Source organism: Lichenostomus cassidix, chromosome 4, assembly GCF_008360975.1.
Source record: "Lichenostomus cassidix isolate B80296 chromosome 4, HeHo_3.0, whole genome shotgun sequence".
NCBI classification, from domain to species: domain Eukaryota; kingdom Metazoa; phylum Chordata; class Aves; order Passeriformes; family Meliphagidae; genus Lichenostomus; species Lichenostomus cassidix.
The window spans coordinates 39,887,662-39,905,432 of record NC_139484.1 but is presented as its reverse complement, the minus strand read 5'-3'; the positions used below and the strand labels follow the sequence as shown (position 1 = coordinate 39,905,432).

General features: G+C 38.7%; 2 protein-coding genes across 6 annotated transcripts; one reads left to right on the top strand and one right to left on the bottom strand.

Moving 5' to 3' along the window:
• The first annotated feature begins 8 nt into the window (after positions 1-8).
• UFSP2 (UFM1 specific peptidase 2) lies at positions 9-15,252 on the top strand. 5 transcript variants are annotated; one of them, XM_085058803.1, is made up of 13 exons: positions 47-172; positions 489-736; positions 2,250-2,328; positions 4,126-4,306; positions 4,389-4,455; positions 4,778-4,935; positions 5,736-5,928; positions 7,361-7,507; positions 7,967-8,131; positions 9,470-9,594; positions 11,204-11,280; positions 12,954-13,078; positions 14,504-15,252. In XM_085058803.1, exons 3-13 carry the CDS (start codon positions 2,265-2,267, stop codon positions 14,588-14,590), a joined length of 1,389 nt encoding a protein of 462 aa, XP_084914929.1. In that variant the 5' UTR covers positions 47-172; positions 489-736; positions 2,250-2,264; the 3' UTR covers positions 14,591-15,252. The 5 variants fall into 5 exon arrangements, with proteins under 5 accessions (XP_084914927.1, XP_084914926.1, XP_084914928.1 ...); XM_085058801.1 differs by lacking the exon at positions 489-736 and having other exon boundaries at positions 9-88; positions 4,781-4,935; XM_085058800.1 differs by lacking the exon at positions 489-736 and having other exon boundaries at positions 9-88.
• On the bottom strand, positions 15,112-17,741 carry ANKRD37 (ankyrin repeat domain 37). The gene is made up of 5 exons (XM_085058810.1): positions 17,582-17,741; positions 17,099-17,251; positions 16,325-16,416; positions 15,645-15,874; positions 15,112-15,364 (listed from the first exon to the last, which is right to left on the bottom strand). Exons 1-5 carry the CDS (start codon positions 17,606-17,608, stop codon positions 15,351-15,353), a joined length of 516 nt encoding a protein of 171 aa, XP_084914936.1. The 5' UTR covers positions 17,609-17,741; the 3' UTR covers positions 15,112-15,350.
• Positions 17,742-17,771: the final 30 nt, after the last annotated feature.

Genomic DNA, 17,771 nt, shown 5'->3' with positions numbered 1-17,771 from the left:
GGGGCCCGCCGGCACCACGGCCCGTCCCCGCGCCTGCGCCGCCAGGATGCGGCCGGGCCCAGCCCCCGCGGCGGCGCTGACGGACGTGGTGAGTCCGCCCTCCCCTGCCCTGCCCGGCCCCCTCTCGCCATCCCCGGGGAACGGATGGATGCGTGGGTGGGTGGATGGCTAGGTAGGTAGGTGGGTGAGTGGGTGGGTATCCTCCTCGGCGGGGAGGGCAGGGCTCAGGCTGGGCTGGGCTGGCGGCGGGGCCGGGCCGGGCCGAGCGGGGCGGGCAGGGGGTTGGTGTCCCGTGTCCCCGCTGCCGGGTGGGTGCTCGGCGGTGGCGTTTGAGCCTCCAGCCCCAGGGCTACCTGGGGGGACGTGCCGAGGCCCCTCGGTCCCCTTTCTGCAGGGCCCAGGTTGTGTCACACGGGGGGCAGTGGCGCCTCCCGCGCTGACCCTTTCCTGTACCGCCTGCCATTGCCCATCGCCCCTGGGGGACGCAGCTTGCCTGGAGTTAGTCAGGGGTTTGTTGGAAGAGGTCATCATAATGGTGCGAGGCTCCTCTCGGTGGTGCCAAGCCATGGGACAAGAGGCAAGGGGCAGAACCTGATGCCCAGGAAGTTTCACCTGAACACGAGTGAGAGCTTCTTCATTGAGCAGTGACTGAGCGAGCACTGGAACCAATTGTCCAGAGAGGCAGTGGAGTCTCCCTCACTGGAGATAGGCAGGAACTGACTGGACACAATCCTGTGCAAGTGCTCTAGGATGACCTTGCTTGTGCAAGGAGGTTGGACCACATGACCCTAACAGCAAGGTTGTGGGTTTGATCCCCATTGTGGGCCATTCACTTAAGGGCTGAACTCATTATCTTTGTGGTTCTCTTCCAACACAGAGGATTCTGTGACTCGCTATGGTCCCTTCCAACCTCACCCTTTCTGTGATGTCCATGATGAGCCACTGTCCAAAGTGGCTCCTTTTGCAGAGCTCTGCTTCTTATTTATGTATGTTATTCTTGCATAGTAATAATTCAAATAAAAAATATCTTTCACGTCAGCCCAGGCAAACATTTTTTCACATTCTGGCTTGCACTTTTGTGGATCACATACTCCAAGGCCCTATTAATGCAGATAACCATGTTATCTGAAATACTTGAGGATTATGCTTCAAAAACTGTTTCTTGGCACGCCAGAACCAGTGAAACCTGAAAACCCTTTACCTGCAGGTAAACTATAGTAGGTGATTATATTTTGTGTATTTTTCTTTAGAATGCTTTTAATGGAAAGAAAATTAGTCTTATGTTTTGGGGTTTTAAATCATGAGTAACAATAGCATTGCACTTGGAAGTGTCTCATGCTTCGTAAGCAAACAGTTGTGAAATAAGTCTCTCCAAAGTGTTCTACCATAATTATTTTTACAGGTGTTTGGTGGTTTTTTGGAGCAGTTAAAGCTGTTAAAGCATTCTTGTTGTGGACTGCAAGACTGAGCAATACCCACACTCATCTGTCACCTTTTGTTCCTCCCTGTACTGCTAGAGGACAGAGACCAGCTGTTTTTGTGTGGTACATTGAACTTAATTGATCTGTCTGAAAAAGTCCTCTCTAAATAGACCGGTGTTTTTCCATCTGCACGAGTTCTCTGATGAAGTTAATGTTAAAATGGCTGCAGTGAGCAGTTGTGAGGATGAAGGGCAGGGACTTTGGAAGGGGGAAGAAACAGCTGAGTGGTCTTTGTGGTGGCTTAAGTAGCTCTCCTCTCAAATGTGAAACTCAGCCGTAGTTCTAGAGGTTATGTGTCACCCCTCCACCCCTATTTTTCGTCATTTCCCTGAGACTGTGATCTCCTAGTTAATGAATGCATACTTACAGATGTGCCTAGTTACCTTTCTGCTCACTTCTGTTCTTGCTTTACTTGAGCAATATATTTACATTATATTATATTATGTTATGGGAAACATGACATTTGGATTAAAACAAGGAGAAACAATGGCATTTTACATAAAGTATTTCTGTATGGTAGAAATCTAGAATTGTGGCTTATTTGTGTAGGTAGGAAATATGTTCCAAGGTGTAATGGAGGTGCTGGCTGCAGCGACTGCACTGCTCTGTCAATCAGTTCCCTCTTTATTCACTGGCCTTTTGTAACCTGAGCACCTGCAGTAATTCCTGGTGTGTTTGCACACTGTGGTATAACAGCAGTCAGTTGGGGCTCCAGAGAAGGCATGTTGAAATGACTATTCATTTTCATTGCTTCATTTTTCTCCTTAGGTAATTCTAGAAGCTATGGATATACTCTTCAGAATAAGAGGAGGCTTGGATCTTGCATTTCAGCTTGCAACTACTGATGGTGTGTCTATAAGACTAATATATTTCTTAATACTTATATAAACTTTTATTAAGAAATCATTTATAATATTTATTTTCTTGGCATTTCACCAGATATTAAATGTTCCTTCACAAGCCTGTAATGATTAAGTATGAAAGATGTTATTCTTCATCTCCAAAAATTTTCTGACAGTCTTTTTCCATCATATGTTTTTTGTTTTAATTTGAAATAAACTTTACACTGACATTTTTAACTCATTTAATTTGCATATACTTCTTATGAATATGTTATTGGGATCACTTTTCACCTTGAAGCCAAAGGTGACCCTGAAATTCTAGGCAAACAGAGAATAACTTAATGGCAATGAATTTGGTTATAACAGGACTGTATTAATAATACAATTTTGAGACTGTGGTCCAATCTTTTTAGAGAATAGAGAAGAGGAACAAGCTAATGAATCACTCTACTGAATTCAGGCAGGATTGGCTATTGCAATACTATGTTATAGCAAGGGACTAGTCCAAATGTCATTAAAGGGCTCCTCTAGTCCCACATTGTTGCAGTAAAATGCCATTCTCTTCAGAAAGTCTGCTCAGGGCTGTCAGTGGCCATTGAGCTGACATAGAGCAGAATGGGGAAGGAGTCTCTCTTTAGCTGAGCACTCGGTCATTCTGCATTTTAAAAGGATGTGTCTCTAGTAGCAACACAGAATTCCATCTCGTGAACCTTGGCAAGGAACTTGGGCTTATTTGAGTTCATGATGTGGAGTAGAAGTGTTGAATAGATTGATCTAATCCAAAGCAGCATTTTGTGAGTTGCATCCTCAGAGAAGGGTAATTTATTTTCCTACAGTGTAGTGAATTGTAACCACAGTGAAGCAGAGTGGTGTTTGAATTGTCCAAGTGCATGGTATTCACTCCTGTTAGTGTGAAATATGGCACACTGTTTCTTTTGAAGGGCAGTGAGCAATTTTTCTTTGACTTTTGTAATAATGTAGTTTTTACAGACTTCTTGTACAAAAATCATCTAATAGTCACCAAATTTAAGTTAATGCATCAGAGATTTACAGCATAGTCTTTGATCGCTTGTTAGGCTTTTTTAACTTGTATTCAAAGTAACAGTTTTTAACATTTGCAATGAGGAAAAAAAATGTGGCTAATGTGCCCAAGTTATTGTCATATCCAGAAGGGTCATATCCAGTAATGGTTCAGGTTGTAAGGTGTGGGTAAAACACCTTACAAGCTCTAAGACAACTGTATATACTGGTAATAAAGTTTCAGGCAAACCGGAGTGTGGTCACAGGTTTATGTTGGCCAAAATTGGTCCTCAGCTGGTATGTAGGCCCTGCTTTTCCAAAGATTTAATCTGGTTTTGGTTTGTATTTCTGGAAAACAATATGAAGTCAGAAACATCTGACTGAGATTGAATCTTTCCAGGATTTTTTGGAAACACTAATATATGTAAAAGTTTGTCCATACATAGAACTTGGTTTGCAGCTGTTGGCTTGGTTAACAGTTATTAGATGTGGTAATTGACTGCAGAGTAGATTATTCTTCTGTAATTCATTCAGCTTTTCATATTTGACAGCACCTGAGAAACAGTACTCTTTTGTTCAGGGAGGTGTGAGTGTGAATGTTTGAGACAGACCTGCTAAGTGAAATTTTACCTCAGTTTTTGTTTACCCAATCATTTTTCTAATCATAACAGCACTTGCATTTTTTTCCAAGTCAAAACAATTTTACTGAATGTATGGCCAGCAGCTATAAAAAAAAAGGTGAAGGAATTTTCTAGGCTAATTGTATCCTTCTTGTGTTTCAGAGGCATCAACAAAAAAGGCATTAGGGTATGTTTTCAGTGATCTTGAAAACAAACTGTCCTCAGAGGTTCTTGTATTAAGAATTTGCCACAGTTCAGTCTATGTGTGGCCTAACAATGGTATGAGCACGGTTCCAGAGCTGACTGATGAGTCTGCCTGTAAGGAGATAAAGCGATTTATACAGTGAGTATATTTAAAACTAGGGGAGGGGGGTGAATAGATTAATTTCATATTATAGAAACTTCTTTTTCTGTTGATACTTCAGATTCGATCAAGATGATGAAACTAAACGAAAGCTTGGCAAAAAAAAGGATAAAAAGTTACAGGATACGGTATGTTTCTCACTCCACTAATAAATTGTATGAGACAAATGACCATTTAAACATTTTTAGACTTGCCTTCCCTAGGCTTTTCTGTACCCAAATTGGCATTGACATGACTTGAAAGAATGCTTTTAAAGTCATTGAGACTCAACATGAATGCAGAAATCCACCTATTGTAGATCATGTAGAAGTTTGTCTTCAATATTACCAGCTTTTTTTTGACCCAAGTATTTCATTACTGAGTTTGATACCCAATATCTGCAATCTTACTTTTGCCTTCTTGGTGCATGTGTAGTTGCAAATGTACTATTGCTGTCTTTATTCTCTGCAGCAGCAGATAATCAATGTGGACCTCATGTTGGAAATGACCTCTTCATTAGCTGCTTTGGCTCCAGTGATTGAAAGGGAAAAGAAGGAACACCATTACATAAATATGACATTACCAGTTGATGTTGTTGTATCTGTTTCTCCAGAAGAACCTTGGGGAAAGTGAGTGTTATCCTGAACTTGCAATTTTTCAGCTTCATTTCTGTTTTTTCTTGAAATAATGAAGTAAAACTGTATCATTCATCAGATTAATGAAATGTATATAGTATTTTTGTGATTTACTTTTAACTGTGTAAATAATAAAAGCTCATGTAGACAGCTGTTAACTTTAATAATCTTGAGATATGATCTTTTTGCTATCTATTAAAAATTCAGTTTATCAATGACAGATTTGATAACTCATAACCATTGCTTAGAAAGGAACAGAGAAAGTTGAGAAAATGTTGTAGAAACTTGTGTATGTGAGGTGTATAAAAGTGAGAGTTGGGGGTGTGTTTGATGAGTCTTTTTAGTCTCAGCCCTATGTTAGGGGCTGCAGCTGGCTAGGTACAGATGGAAAACACGTGAGTCTGACTCCATTTTTTTCTTTGCACTTATCCATAGGATTTGACTCTGAATGATGTTAAATGGGGTGGATAAAAAGCAAAAAAGAACCCCACATTTAGTCATACATGTAATTTTTATTTTGGCAAATGCTCATACTGGTTGTGTTTGTAATATGAGACCAGGATAGCTGCATTTTGGAGGATTGAATCACTAGGGACTCATTTCTGTGTGCAGACAATCTTTGAGTAAGGCACAGAAAGGCTCTGCCTTTCCCTGTGGGAGCAGAAGCATTGCAGTAGTGCAGTCATCTGACCAGGTCAGACATGCATATGGGTATTGTATAACTCAGAGCTGTGAGAAAAAATGATTCACCATCACTGCTCCACTTCTTAAATATTATCCCTTGTACTTTGCAGGGTACAAAATCTCCTAGTGAAAGCAATTCACGGGCAATTAACTGACATGGAAAGATGTATCATGAAATATGTGAAAGGAACATCAATTGTGGTACCAGAACAATTTCATTTCATGTTACCGGGAAAAAATCACCTTGTAACAATCTCATATCCTACAGGTATTTCAGATGATCAACTGGAAAGTTACAGAAAGGTAAAGCCAACAAACAGTAACAGAACCTGATATTTTATTTTTAATTACTGTAATTGAAGCAGCGGTAAAACTTTCCCTTTAGTCAATGTAGAATAAGTACTAGCAGATACTGCTGATTTTTTAAATTTATTTTTGTTATAACCAAAGCAGTGTACTGAATGTGGAAACTTGATTTATTAGAAATTATTTTATACAATGTGCCAGGTCTCATTTTTGTAAGGGAACACTAGAAACTTTAAAAGTACATAACATTTGGTCAATAAAGATTTTATCTGATTTATACTTCCAGTACAGTATTCTACCATGTTCCATGGTAGAACTTCAGTTTGCTTTTAGTGTGTTATTACATTCAGGCTTTAACACCTGTCCTCAAAGGGTTAGTACTGGGGGTTTCTTTCTTGGGGGTTTGTGGGGTTTTTGTCTGTTTGTTTGGAGAGGGCTGGTTTTTGTAGGTCACAGCTGACCAGGCTTAGCTAGTTTTTGGCTGGTTTTTGCCTTCTGGGCTGGCATATTTGGAAAAAATATGGATGAAGTGGAAAAATCTTGAGATAAGGTACTGCTTCAGATTGAGACTGATAGCAGTCCAGGTCACACAATTTCAAATATGAGAGCAGGGAAAGAATATTATGCCAGCTTAGAGGTGTGGAAGCTGTGGGGACTTTTTCTGTGTGAAACATTACTGGGTGTATAAAACCCAATTTAGCCTTGTGTTTGCAGAGGCTTCAGCCACTGGTGGCACTCTCTGTGTTTCCTGCTCTCTGTCTGCTGTTCACTCTTACCCACTGATGGGCAATGTTACTGCAGCGCCTGTAGCTGGGTTCAGTGCTGGGTCATCTGCCTAAAATGTATTACCCATGTTACACATGTTATCCTAGATGATCTCATCATTCCTTTCACTTTTAAGCTCTGTGAAATAAGACAATATATCTCTTTAAAAGTGGCTGCTGTGTGGCAAACAGAGCTTAAGAGATTTAAAAATAGTCTGAATCTGCTTGAACCATAAGCCCAATATCTTTACTTTGTCTCAGTGCATATTATTTGTATGCTCCAATATCAGTTAAGATTATAATGTGATTTGTGCATCTACATTACTATGTAGATAAAACTGTAATCCTTGTCTGTGAAGGTGTATTTTACCACACTTGCATAACAAACCTGTCACTTATGGTATCCTCAGTGGGGCCCCACTTGCAGGTGTTACGTAATAGAACTGCATAAAATAGTGGGCCCTCTAGATGGGAGGTAAGCCTGCATGAGCTTCCTTGGAGAGATGAGGTCTAGTTGTAAACATACCTGCTGAGTGTTTAAGTAAACATAGTGTAATAATTTTCTAAGCTATGCTGTTTTGTCTTTATTGCTACTTACAATGTGATCTTTCTTTTAATCCAAAATTTGAATTGTGTTTCTTATTTTTATTTGAACTTGCATGTAGGAATTGCATGGGTTATACAATCTGCCTTGTGACAGACCGTATTTCAAGAGAGCAAATGCTTATCATTTTCCAGATGAACCATATAAAGATGGATATCTCAGAAATCCACATTTACATCTTAGTTCACCTGGCATGGAGTCTGGTATGGTAAGTTTAAATTGAAACATTTTGCAGAAAGTACCTTTTTATTTTGAGATTTTTTTATTAAAAGAAATAATTTAGATAGTCAATGATGTGTAGATGAGAAAATGAAATAATTGGCTTGACCTTTAAGCAAAAGGGCTCCTCTGCACAAAATGGCATTGATTTAATTTGCTGTATTTGTGCCAAAGAAATTGGATTTTCTTGGGAAAATAATGTACACATTTTTAGCAGGTATTCTAAAAAGTTTCTCAGAACCAGGACAAGAAACTAAAACTATGAATAGAGAAGTTTAGGAGGCAAAAACAGGAGGAGTAATCCTGTGTGGATAATGACCCTTCGATTCTTCCAAAGATGTGCAGTCCCCAGCTGAAACTTTTACAGTGCAAGTGACAGATCATGTGGCTTCTCTGAAAACTGATGCAAGTGTGATCAGATGCTTCTGTATTCTCTCTTCCTGTGCAGGTTTATTTAGTACAAGGAGTATATAGTTACCACCACTATATGCAGGATCGCATCGATGACAGTGGCTGGGGCTGTGCCTATCGGTCCTTGCAGACCATCTGTTCTTGGTTCAAGCACCAAGGCTACATGGATAGACCTATACCAACACACAAGGAAATTCAACAGGTACAGAACATTTAAGGAGGTTATTTTATGCATATTTGTCTTCAATGGTTTGTGTAGATTATTGTTAAAATATCAAATTCATATATTTTTTGGATTTGTGGGATATTTTTTATACCTTAAATTGAACTGGTGGTTCTGAATTGTTTATCTGTGTTGGGTGGCATTATCTGTACAAATAAGATACATTAAAATAGTCTTTTAAATGTTTCCTTGGATTAATGTTCTATTAGAAGCTGTGATATGACATTTTCTGTGATTTTGTCAAATGAAAAGAGAACAAAGAACCCAATGTGTTATGTTAAAATCAGTTTTAAAACTGGCTGTCGTATTCAGTGACAGCTGGATTAGTTCCCAAATGCTCTGCATGAATTTACTGACACCTTTTACAGCTTTGCCTTTGAAAGTAATGCACTTCTCCTGATTTTTGAACTCTCCTTCACTTACTTTTCTATTTTGAATTCAAATGCATACCTGAATATGTTAATTTCTGTTAACAGCACTGAAGTAAAATTGTAGGCTTGGGTAGCTAATACCCATACTTGGGTATGCCTGTCAAGAAATACTGCAGTTACCTTCAGTCATGTAAATGTAATTCTTCGTGTTACATTTATTTACTGAACATTTTTAGCCAAGTTTAATTCATTCCATGAAACAACTTTTATCGTATATAGCAGGTATATGAACACTAAAGGTAAAACTGCATTTCCTGAACATTTCTCAATCTACACCTGAATTGTATTGAAGTCTGTGCACTCTTGTAGCACTTTCAGGCATCTGAAAGAGAGCAGTAGCTGCAGAAGATCTTGTGGGCCTTTTTGTGTCCTGAGCAGAAAAGGCCTCTCCCAACTGCTGCATGTAACATATAAGCCTCAGAATGAAGAAGAGTTTAGATTAAACCATAACCTTTGGTATATATCAGTGGCCTCTTCCTCAGAGCACTACTTTATGGATACTTTTCTGAGATGTTTTGAATAGAAATCCAAGCCTTTCCATCTGTGAAGTGCCTTCTGCAGTGTACAGATTATGCACTCTATTATTAATCAGCTCAGTGGTCACCCTCCCAGCTGGAAGTCTGCCTGTGGACCTGGGATTGTAGTCTCTGCTCATGGACACTGTTCTGCATTACTGCTCAAAGGGACATTTCCAAAACAGAACTGCAGTGAATGAATTCAACATTCGTTGGTCTGCTTTTGACAAATTAGGTTCAAAACACATGCCCATATATATAAGCCAACTTCGTTCACAAATATCAACAACATATAGGGAATTCCACTAAGTGGTGGAATTCCCTATATGTTGTTGATATTGGGTTTTCTTCCTCACTGTGATGTTTCAAAGGCACTGGTTGATGCTGGAGACAAGCCTGCAGCATTTGTCGGGTCACGGCAATGGATTGGTTCGATTGAGGTACAGCTTGTTTTGAATCAGCTTTTTGGAATAACATCCAAAATATTATTTGTCAGGTAAGAATCACTATCTGTTTAGTAGGTTGGTAATTATTAAAAAGACTGAATGCCTTAAAATGCAAATTATTATTACAGTACATGGGAGAAGAGGGATAATTAAAAGAGATAATAAATCTTTTAAGGGTTCCTTGTTCATAATCCCTGTATTCCCGCCTTTAGTTGTTCTATGTGCTTACAGATGAAGGTGGTGTTAAATTTCTTGGGGGCTTGGGGTTCCAGTTTCCAGTTGCTGTAAATTGCCTAATAATATGCAAATTGCCCTGTTTTATAAAGCCATGGTCTGATGCTTCCACAAGAAATGTGGCTCCCATTGGGTGTGCTTAATCTATAAATTGCTTAATGACATACAAACTGATATAGAATTCAGCCTATTCCTTTGCACCACAAGCATAATTTTTGATGAAGGCACACAGTCTGATGGCCCCAGAGAACTGAATGCACACTGACAAATTATTACTGTGGCCACAGACCTAACTTGGGAGTTTAGGATTGAGGCAAATTGTTGAGAAGTCTAGAAAATAATGTTCTCCTTTTTGGGTTTGTGCGACAAATAAAGCGAGGAATTTGTTTCCATTCTGACAAACTGATGCTCTCATACACAGTGAAGGACCCTACAAAGATATTGGGACAAAAAGAATAATGTTTAGCTTTTATCAGAAGAAAAATTACCATATTTTTATCATTTAGGCAACACTAAGCCAACACGAAGCAGACTAACAAATCCCTGAACGCGTTGTGATAAATACAATCATGAAATAAAGAACCTATACTAACTTAGTGTGTTTGAAAATAAAATGTGTTATGTTTATTTAGAGGAAATTCACATTTTAGATATTCTGGAAGAGCATGGTGATGGGGATTCTTAATGGTAGGAGAATAGTTCAGGTCTTCAATATTTTAATCTTTTTTTGTTCCAGAGCTTGTACTTGCAGATGTACCTGTTATTTATAGCACCTGTGACAGGCCCTGCCAGTAGGAAGATTTTTATTCCTGCATATGAGAACATAGAATAAACTCCTTTCTGAACTGGGTAGAATTTCTCATAGTGCTGCTACAAGGGAGCACCAGTTTTTTTCAATGTTATGAAAAGCCAACATCACTACTGTGCTGGGAAGAAGAAACAGTCATGCAACTTTTCCAGCTGGTCCCTGGCAGTGGATGGCATTTTTGTCTTGGGCTTATTTCCAGCTAGCATCTCTAATTCTTTATGGAAATAAGACTTCACAGCTGCATCAGCAACACTGGTACTGCATCCATTATCATAAATGCATCATTTCCCAGAGTTCCAGTTTTGTATTCTGCCTGCATTTAATCCATTCTCTCTACTTGGGAAGTAGGCTTGCAGGCTTTCATTGGGTTTTTGAAAAGATTAGCCACTATATAAAGAAATATAAAGACAAAATATTAAAAATGTCTGTATTCATTTTATTGCCTAGCAACTAGACCTTATGTTAGAAAATGTTTTTCAGATTGTCTCAGGAAATTTACACAGGAATAATCCAAGCGACTTTCTAATTGGTTATCTATGCAGTTAACGAGTATAATGGATAGTTAGAGAAGTTAGCCTAATGAGAATGACAAATCTGGTTTTGTTTTTCTTACCTAGCCAGGGTTCTGAACTAGCATTACAGGGAAGAGAGCTTGCTAATCATTTCAAGACTGAGGGAACTCCAATTATGATTGGTAAGTGCTTGGCTGTTGAAGAATGCTAATGAATGTGCGCGGCCTCCCTGTGCTGAATTTCATTTCAATTAGAACCCATTCAATTTACTGTACAAGAGTTAATCAGAACTGTAGATGAATTAAGAATTACACTTTTCCCAAGGTAGCCTTGAGAATGATACTATTTAGTCTGGCTGGTATCTTTTTATTGAGCATTTCTTTCACTCTCAGTATTAAACATGGTAACAAAATCAATCTAAATGGTGTTTTTATAAACTGCTATTAAGTCAGAACTTGACCTGACTTCCATTCTCTAGAGGAGCAGAAGTTCATAGAGTTCCCCAAAACTTCCCCTCAGAAAAGAGTACTGTTTATCTGTCTTTGAAGAGAAGGGTATTATCCAAATTTGCTTTAAGACCAGTTTTAATAATCTGAAATAATTGGTAAAATAAGAAGTGCCATTTGTAAGAATACTGTGATACTAACTGAACTATTTCCATGCTGTGTTTTAGGAAATTAGTAGTATTGATATTATTAATTTCAATTTTAATACATTAATTTAAGCAATATTTGCAGTCTGTATTTGGCATTCTATGATACAGTGTAATGTTCTCAAAATAGAGGTGCCAGAAGTCCAGACTTTGGTATGGTGATGGTTTAGATTCGATATTAGGAAGAAATGTTTCCCTGTGAGGGTGGTGAGACACCAGAACAGACTGCCCAGCAAAGCTGTGGATGCCACAAGGCCAGGGGGATGGCCCAAGGCTCAAGACCAGGGTGAATGGAGCTTTGAGCAACCTGATGTAGTGGGAGGTCGTGCCCACAGCAGGGAGGTTGAAACTAGGTGATACTTAAGGTCCCTTACAACCCAAACCATTCTAGGATTCTATGAAATTTTCTTGGCATTTCAGCAGCATTTTTGTCTGAATTTCAAGAACGTAGAATCATATATTGAAAAATCTTTTAGACTGTAACTTATTGTTCCCTGTAGTGCTGTTATAGGTTGGTTTAATTTTTATTGTTGGAAGGTTGGAGATTGGCATTTTGATGGTGGGATTTGGAATTGTTTTTCCTTGTATTCTTCCAGAGATTTTGCAGTTCCTACCTGCTGTGTGGAGTAGTTACTACAGTATTGCATGTTATCTGAAAGAAACAGACCTGTGCCCATCTCATCGAAATATCCCTTTTTCCTGTTTCCAGGCTGGAGAAAGGGAAGTCAGAATTTACTATTCTGCCCCTAATATTTATTGATGGTACTTAGTAGAAAACAACTGATAAACCTTATCTAGAAATTCTGATTTCTGTTCTAATTTTAGTCCTTTTACAACTAGGAAAATTTTCCAGATTTCTTTTCTAGAGTTAGGTTTCTTTAGACAAAAAGTGCAAAAGAGATGTTTGAAATATTCTTGACTTCACTGGGTGGAAGAGTTGAGGATTTAACCTGCATTGCTGACTTGGAACAAATTTGGAAAATAAATTCTCTATTTATTTTAGTTACTATGATTAATCTTTCTTAGATATAGTAAAGATATGTTGTTTAATAATGTAAAGAAGCTTACAAAGGACACTTTAAGAATCATCTTGATATATGCTAATCTGTTAATAGAAGGTGTTCATGTACTTTTTTTAACCGTTGCACATTAAGTCAATCTTACTGAAAAAAAATTTAGCTATCTGTGTTTTTCCTATTTTAGGTGGAGGAGTTTTGGCTCACACAATATTAGGAGTGGCTTGGAATGAGATTACAGGGCACATAAAATACTTGATTCTGGATCCGCATTACACTGGGGGAGAAGATCTGCATGTTATTTTGGAAAAGGTGAGGCTTGATGCACATATACACACACATTTATTTATATACATGTATTTTGGCATTAAACAGATAATGTCCAGCCAAATACCAAGTGGCCATTCTGTGGCTTCTCTGTTCCTTATGGAGGAAGTTCTGATCCCAGTTAACCTGCATACTACAATATGCTAAGTATTATCAGTTTCTGAAACTTAGTGTCTTTGGAGAAGATGTATCAGATCAAGTTACTATACTATAAAGCAATGTTCTTTATTTTATCTAAAGTCACCCATCTCCCCTTTTATCCAGGAGTATATATGATAAATGTGTTTTGTATTTTGAATAAAACAGAAAATTCTGTCCAGGCAGTAAGATGCTGTAAATGAAGCAGAGATGATAATTTATTTAAAATTTTAGAAGTTATTTTAAAAATCTGACACTAACCATTCCCAGATCAGGCCTTGAACAATGTTCAGAGGGTAGGTACTGAACTGTTTTGAAAATGTGGAAAAACTCTAAAGAGCTGAAGGGTATGTAATGTCATTTCCACATTTAAAGCCACTAAAAGGGATGACACAGCATATTACAAACCAGGAAACATAGTGTCAGAAATGTAAACCCTGAAAGTGGCTGTAAATGTTACATAGTCAATTTCTGGGTTTCATATTAAGGTGCAAATAGTAACTTTTATTTCTAATCTTTGATACCCTTGGGTAGGCCCAAACAAAAAAAAAAAAAAAGCTGTTTAAGACACATTTTGCTGGCCTATAATGATCAAAGCTTGAAATGAATACAGGAAGAAACTATTTCCAAGGAACATTTAGGACCAAATGCTCTTACAGCTACCAGCTTTTAAGAATGGTCCAGGAGGATAAAATAAATCCAGAACCTGCTTTCCTCATCAAAACTGTCTGGGGAAGAACTGAGGTGGATTGTGTATAGCTTTTCAAAACACCTCCAATAATTATGTGGTACTCTGCAAACTTAAAAGCTTTGTTAGATTGTTTCTTTGCTGAGTCAGGCTGAACAGCACAATTTCTGCAATTAGGAGCTCTGGGCCTGAAATACCAACTCTTGCCAAAGAAGGCAAGGATTCAGGATGAGAAAGGGAAACTGTGAGAATGATGGAGTTTCATCAGTTGTAGAGGAATAGGAGAATAGTATTAGTCTCTCAGTAGCAGTAGAAGGTGGTGGGGAGGAGATGATACTTCCTAAGAACTAAGCTGGGAAAGGGAGCAAGGGGGAGAATGTCTTTGTAATGTGTTTTCCATTAATGCGTTTCCAGGCATGTAGAAAATTTTCTGAGACTTGTCATTGCATTCTACAGACATTTGAAAATAATTCATAAAGCTTAGATTAGTATGATTAGTGAAATAAGAATAGATCCAATAGTAGTAGACAGGAAAACCAGAACTCGTAGTAGATTTAAAAGCTATCTTGCTTTTCCTTGGACAGGGATGGTGTGGCTGGAAGGGCCCGGAGTTTTGGACCAAGGACGCCTATTACAATCTGTGCCTACCTCAACGACCAAAAGCTATTTAAATTCTTTCTTATGCTGGACTGTGCTGACAGAATAGTAGCTGATGTAGATAAAACTGTCCTGTTTTAATGCTTTAATTCAATCAGAACCCCATTGAAATAGAAATGTTGGTTGAATAACTTAAATTAAGAAACTATTTTTTTAAAATGAAACCTCTAGAAATAACAGTTATCTGCTTTAAACTGTATTCCTTACAAATGCATTTATTAGGCAATGAATACTCTATACTTTTTTGTAGGACAACTTTATGTTTATATAGCATTTCCTCTCTTGCTAAAATCATTATAGATTAAATGCCAAATCCTTCTGTTTTATAGAATTCTTTCATGACAAAAAAATGAACTGTCCTCTGCCTTTCAAGTTCCACTTAGCCAGCTGTCTTGTGCATTACGAATCTGTTCACAGGCCTTGTTTGCTGCTGGTACTTTTGATGACAGATTTTAGGAGTGGGAGAAGAATGGCTATATGTACTGAATTTTATTAATTTTGCTCTCATATTTGCACAGAAAAAAATGCGTGACAATTGGTTTTTACATGCTCATTTATTTATAGCTGTATGAACACAAGTATTCTAGGGGGAAAAAAAACACCTAACAACATTCTTCTGTAAGAAGTAACAATAAACAAGCTTTCCTCCTTCTCAGAAGGAGACAATGTCCCAGCACATACATCTGACTGCTCAATGTATCATCCAGTCATGGTCTTTCAGACTTCGGGTTCCCCTTATTTCATGTTGGGATTACAGGCTGTCTCTTCTGGCAGCTAGGAGACAAGATCTGTCATATAAACAAACAAAATAAGTCTGTAGCTACTTCATCAGTACATCTGTAAGAGTACCTATGATTTTTATGTGTGTAAAGTAGCCTCTTAAGTGGCATTCCCCACGTACTGTCCATTTCCAAGAAGACCCTAACCTTAACTACCTATGCAAGTTCATCCTTACTAGCAGGCTTCTAAATCTAATTGCTCTGTGTCTAGCACAAATTTGTTTTACTTAGATACTAAAAACATTTTAAAAGATACTCTGAACTATATTAAACCAATACTGTTACACACCATCTGATCTTCTCCTCTTCCTGCTTATGGATCTGCTGGTTTCACTTTCCTGTTTCTGTGCAGTTGGATCCTCTCTCAGCCAACCTTGTTTGTCACTTAGCGAGTGTCCAGACTGTCCTCTCAGTTTCATTGTCTGAGTGTGCTGAATTGTCCTGAGGAACTTGGCACATTCCAGAAAGCCATAATCCAGTGCAAGATCTGCTGCTGTCTGTCCACTGTTGTTGCACAAGCTGAAACATAGAATTAACAATAAACAATTAAACTGGAATAATGAGCAAGTACTGATTAAGTGGTAAATTTAGGCAGATGTATAAAAATAAGTTCAGAGACTCAATACCAAGGTTTGTCAAGGATAGCATAGGGCTCATACAGGAAGGAATAATTATATTAGAATAAATTTGTCACCAGACTGTTACTGGTTTAGCTTTTCAGAAAGGCAAGAAGGTGGTGAGATTATGATCAAGAATCTTCTCTCAGCAGTTGTTACAGAGTTATATAGCTAAACAACAGCATGTAGTTTGTGCTACTTTGGTGTTAATGTCAGTTTTTAATATTCTTATGGCTGTAGTCATGCTGTATTTGCAGCCTTAACATGCATGTTCTGAGCAAATTAAATGTACTGTGTAAAATGCACATGCTTTGACACTCTTACTGAAATTATTAAATGTAGCTCAACTTACTCAATTTTAGCATCACCAGCGACAAGGAGAGCAAGACATTCCAAACTCCCAGCTTTTGCTGCTTTATGAATCGGGGCTTCTCCAAGGCAATCCTAAAAACACAATTTATATATAACAGTGATTTGAAAGAAGAGGAATAGGATAAAGCTGTCTTTTTCTCCAAAATGACTGTTGATGTATTCCAGTCTGTTGTGAGCTGAAAGATTGAAGGAGTATAGCTAGTAAAGTGTCCTTGGTAACTGCCATTAAATGTCTAGTGTATTCATCACCACAGAGTAGAAATGCTGTCCACTGCAGTACTCATTGTTTAACCTTTGCCTTCTAAAAGATAATTTATACAGAATACTCTCTACATGGATTAACAGCATCTCTTAGCACCATTCAGGGATTGCTATGACCAATACCTTGCTACCAGCTCAGAGGTATAAGGAATTAAACTTTGCAACAAGAGTAAGAATCCTTATATTTACTGGAAATAGGGGCAGAATTTTGGAGGGAAAATAAATACTCAGTTGTGTAAAAGAACTGTTTGAACATCTGTTTCACACTCTTAAGTGTGAAAATTGAACTATACAGAGCAAGTGAAATCACTAATGCAATATAGTGATAATTTCTGGTTCATGCTAGAAGTTACTTTAGAATAAGCAACCCAAGATACCTCATGCAGTACAAATGTGTATTAAAAAAAAAACTCTCTTAGATAAAAAGCGTGTAAATAATATTAAATGGATTTATAGATTAGAAGTGAAAGGAATAAAATTTATGTGTTTTTACCTGTTGGTTCAAATTTGCTCCTGTCTGCAATTGCCAAAGTAGGAAAAAAGCTTCACCACCACCAGCAGCCAAGTGAGCTGGAGACTGGCCAAAGGCATCTGCAGGTGCGTTCACACCGGTTCCTGCCTCAAAGAGATTGCTGAAACCACCAGACTGAAACAAGATAGCAAAAGAAAAAAGAAATGTTAGTGCCAGTGTAAGCCACGGCAGATTTCAGAGCACTGCATCACAGAAAAACATCCCCTTTGCAAATCACTGGACCTTCATGTTGCGTGAGAGCGTCTTTAAAAAAAGCTAACAGAAAGAAAAAGAGCAGAGCAAGAATAACTTTTTTGGCTTTTAATCTCTCAACCAGAAATACCGATCGACAGCGGTAGTGCCCCAGCGTTAATAGGAGCAGCTGCAGGCAAATGACATCTCATTCACTTCCGCAGCTGGGCTCCCGGTAAGACAAAACCACAGCCCGACCGTGGCAAAGCTCACCTCTGAATTGCAGTCCAGCATCAGCATCGCTGCCCTTTGCCGAGCGCGGCGCTGGGTGCCGAGGCGCGGGTCTGTCGGCGCCCGCTTCCCTGCCTCCCTGCTTCCCTGCCTCCCTGCTTCCCTGCCTCCCCAGCCGGCTGCGAGCGCCACGGGCCGCAGCTCCGCTCCGCTCCGCCCCCCCGGCCCGGCC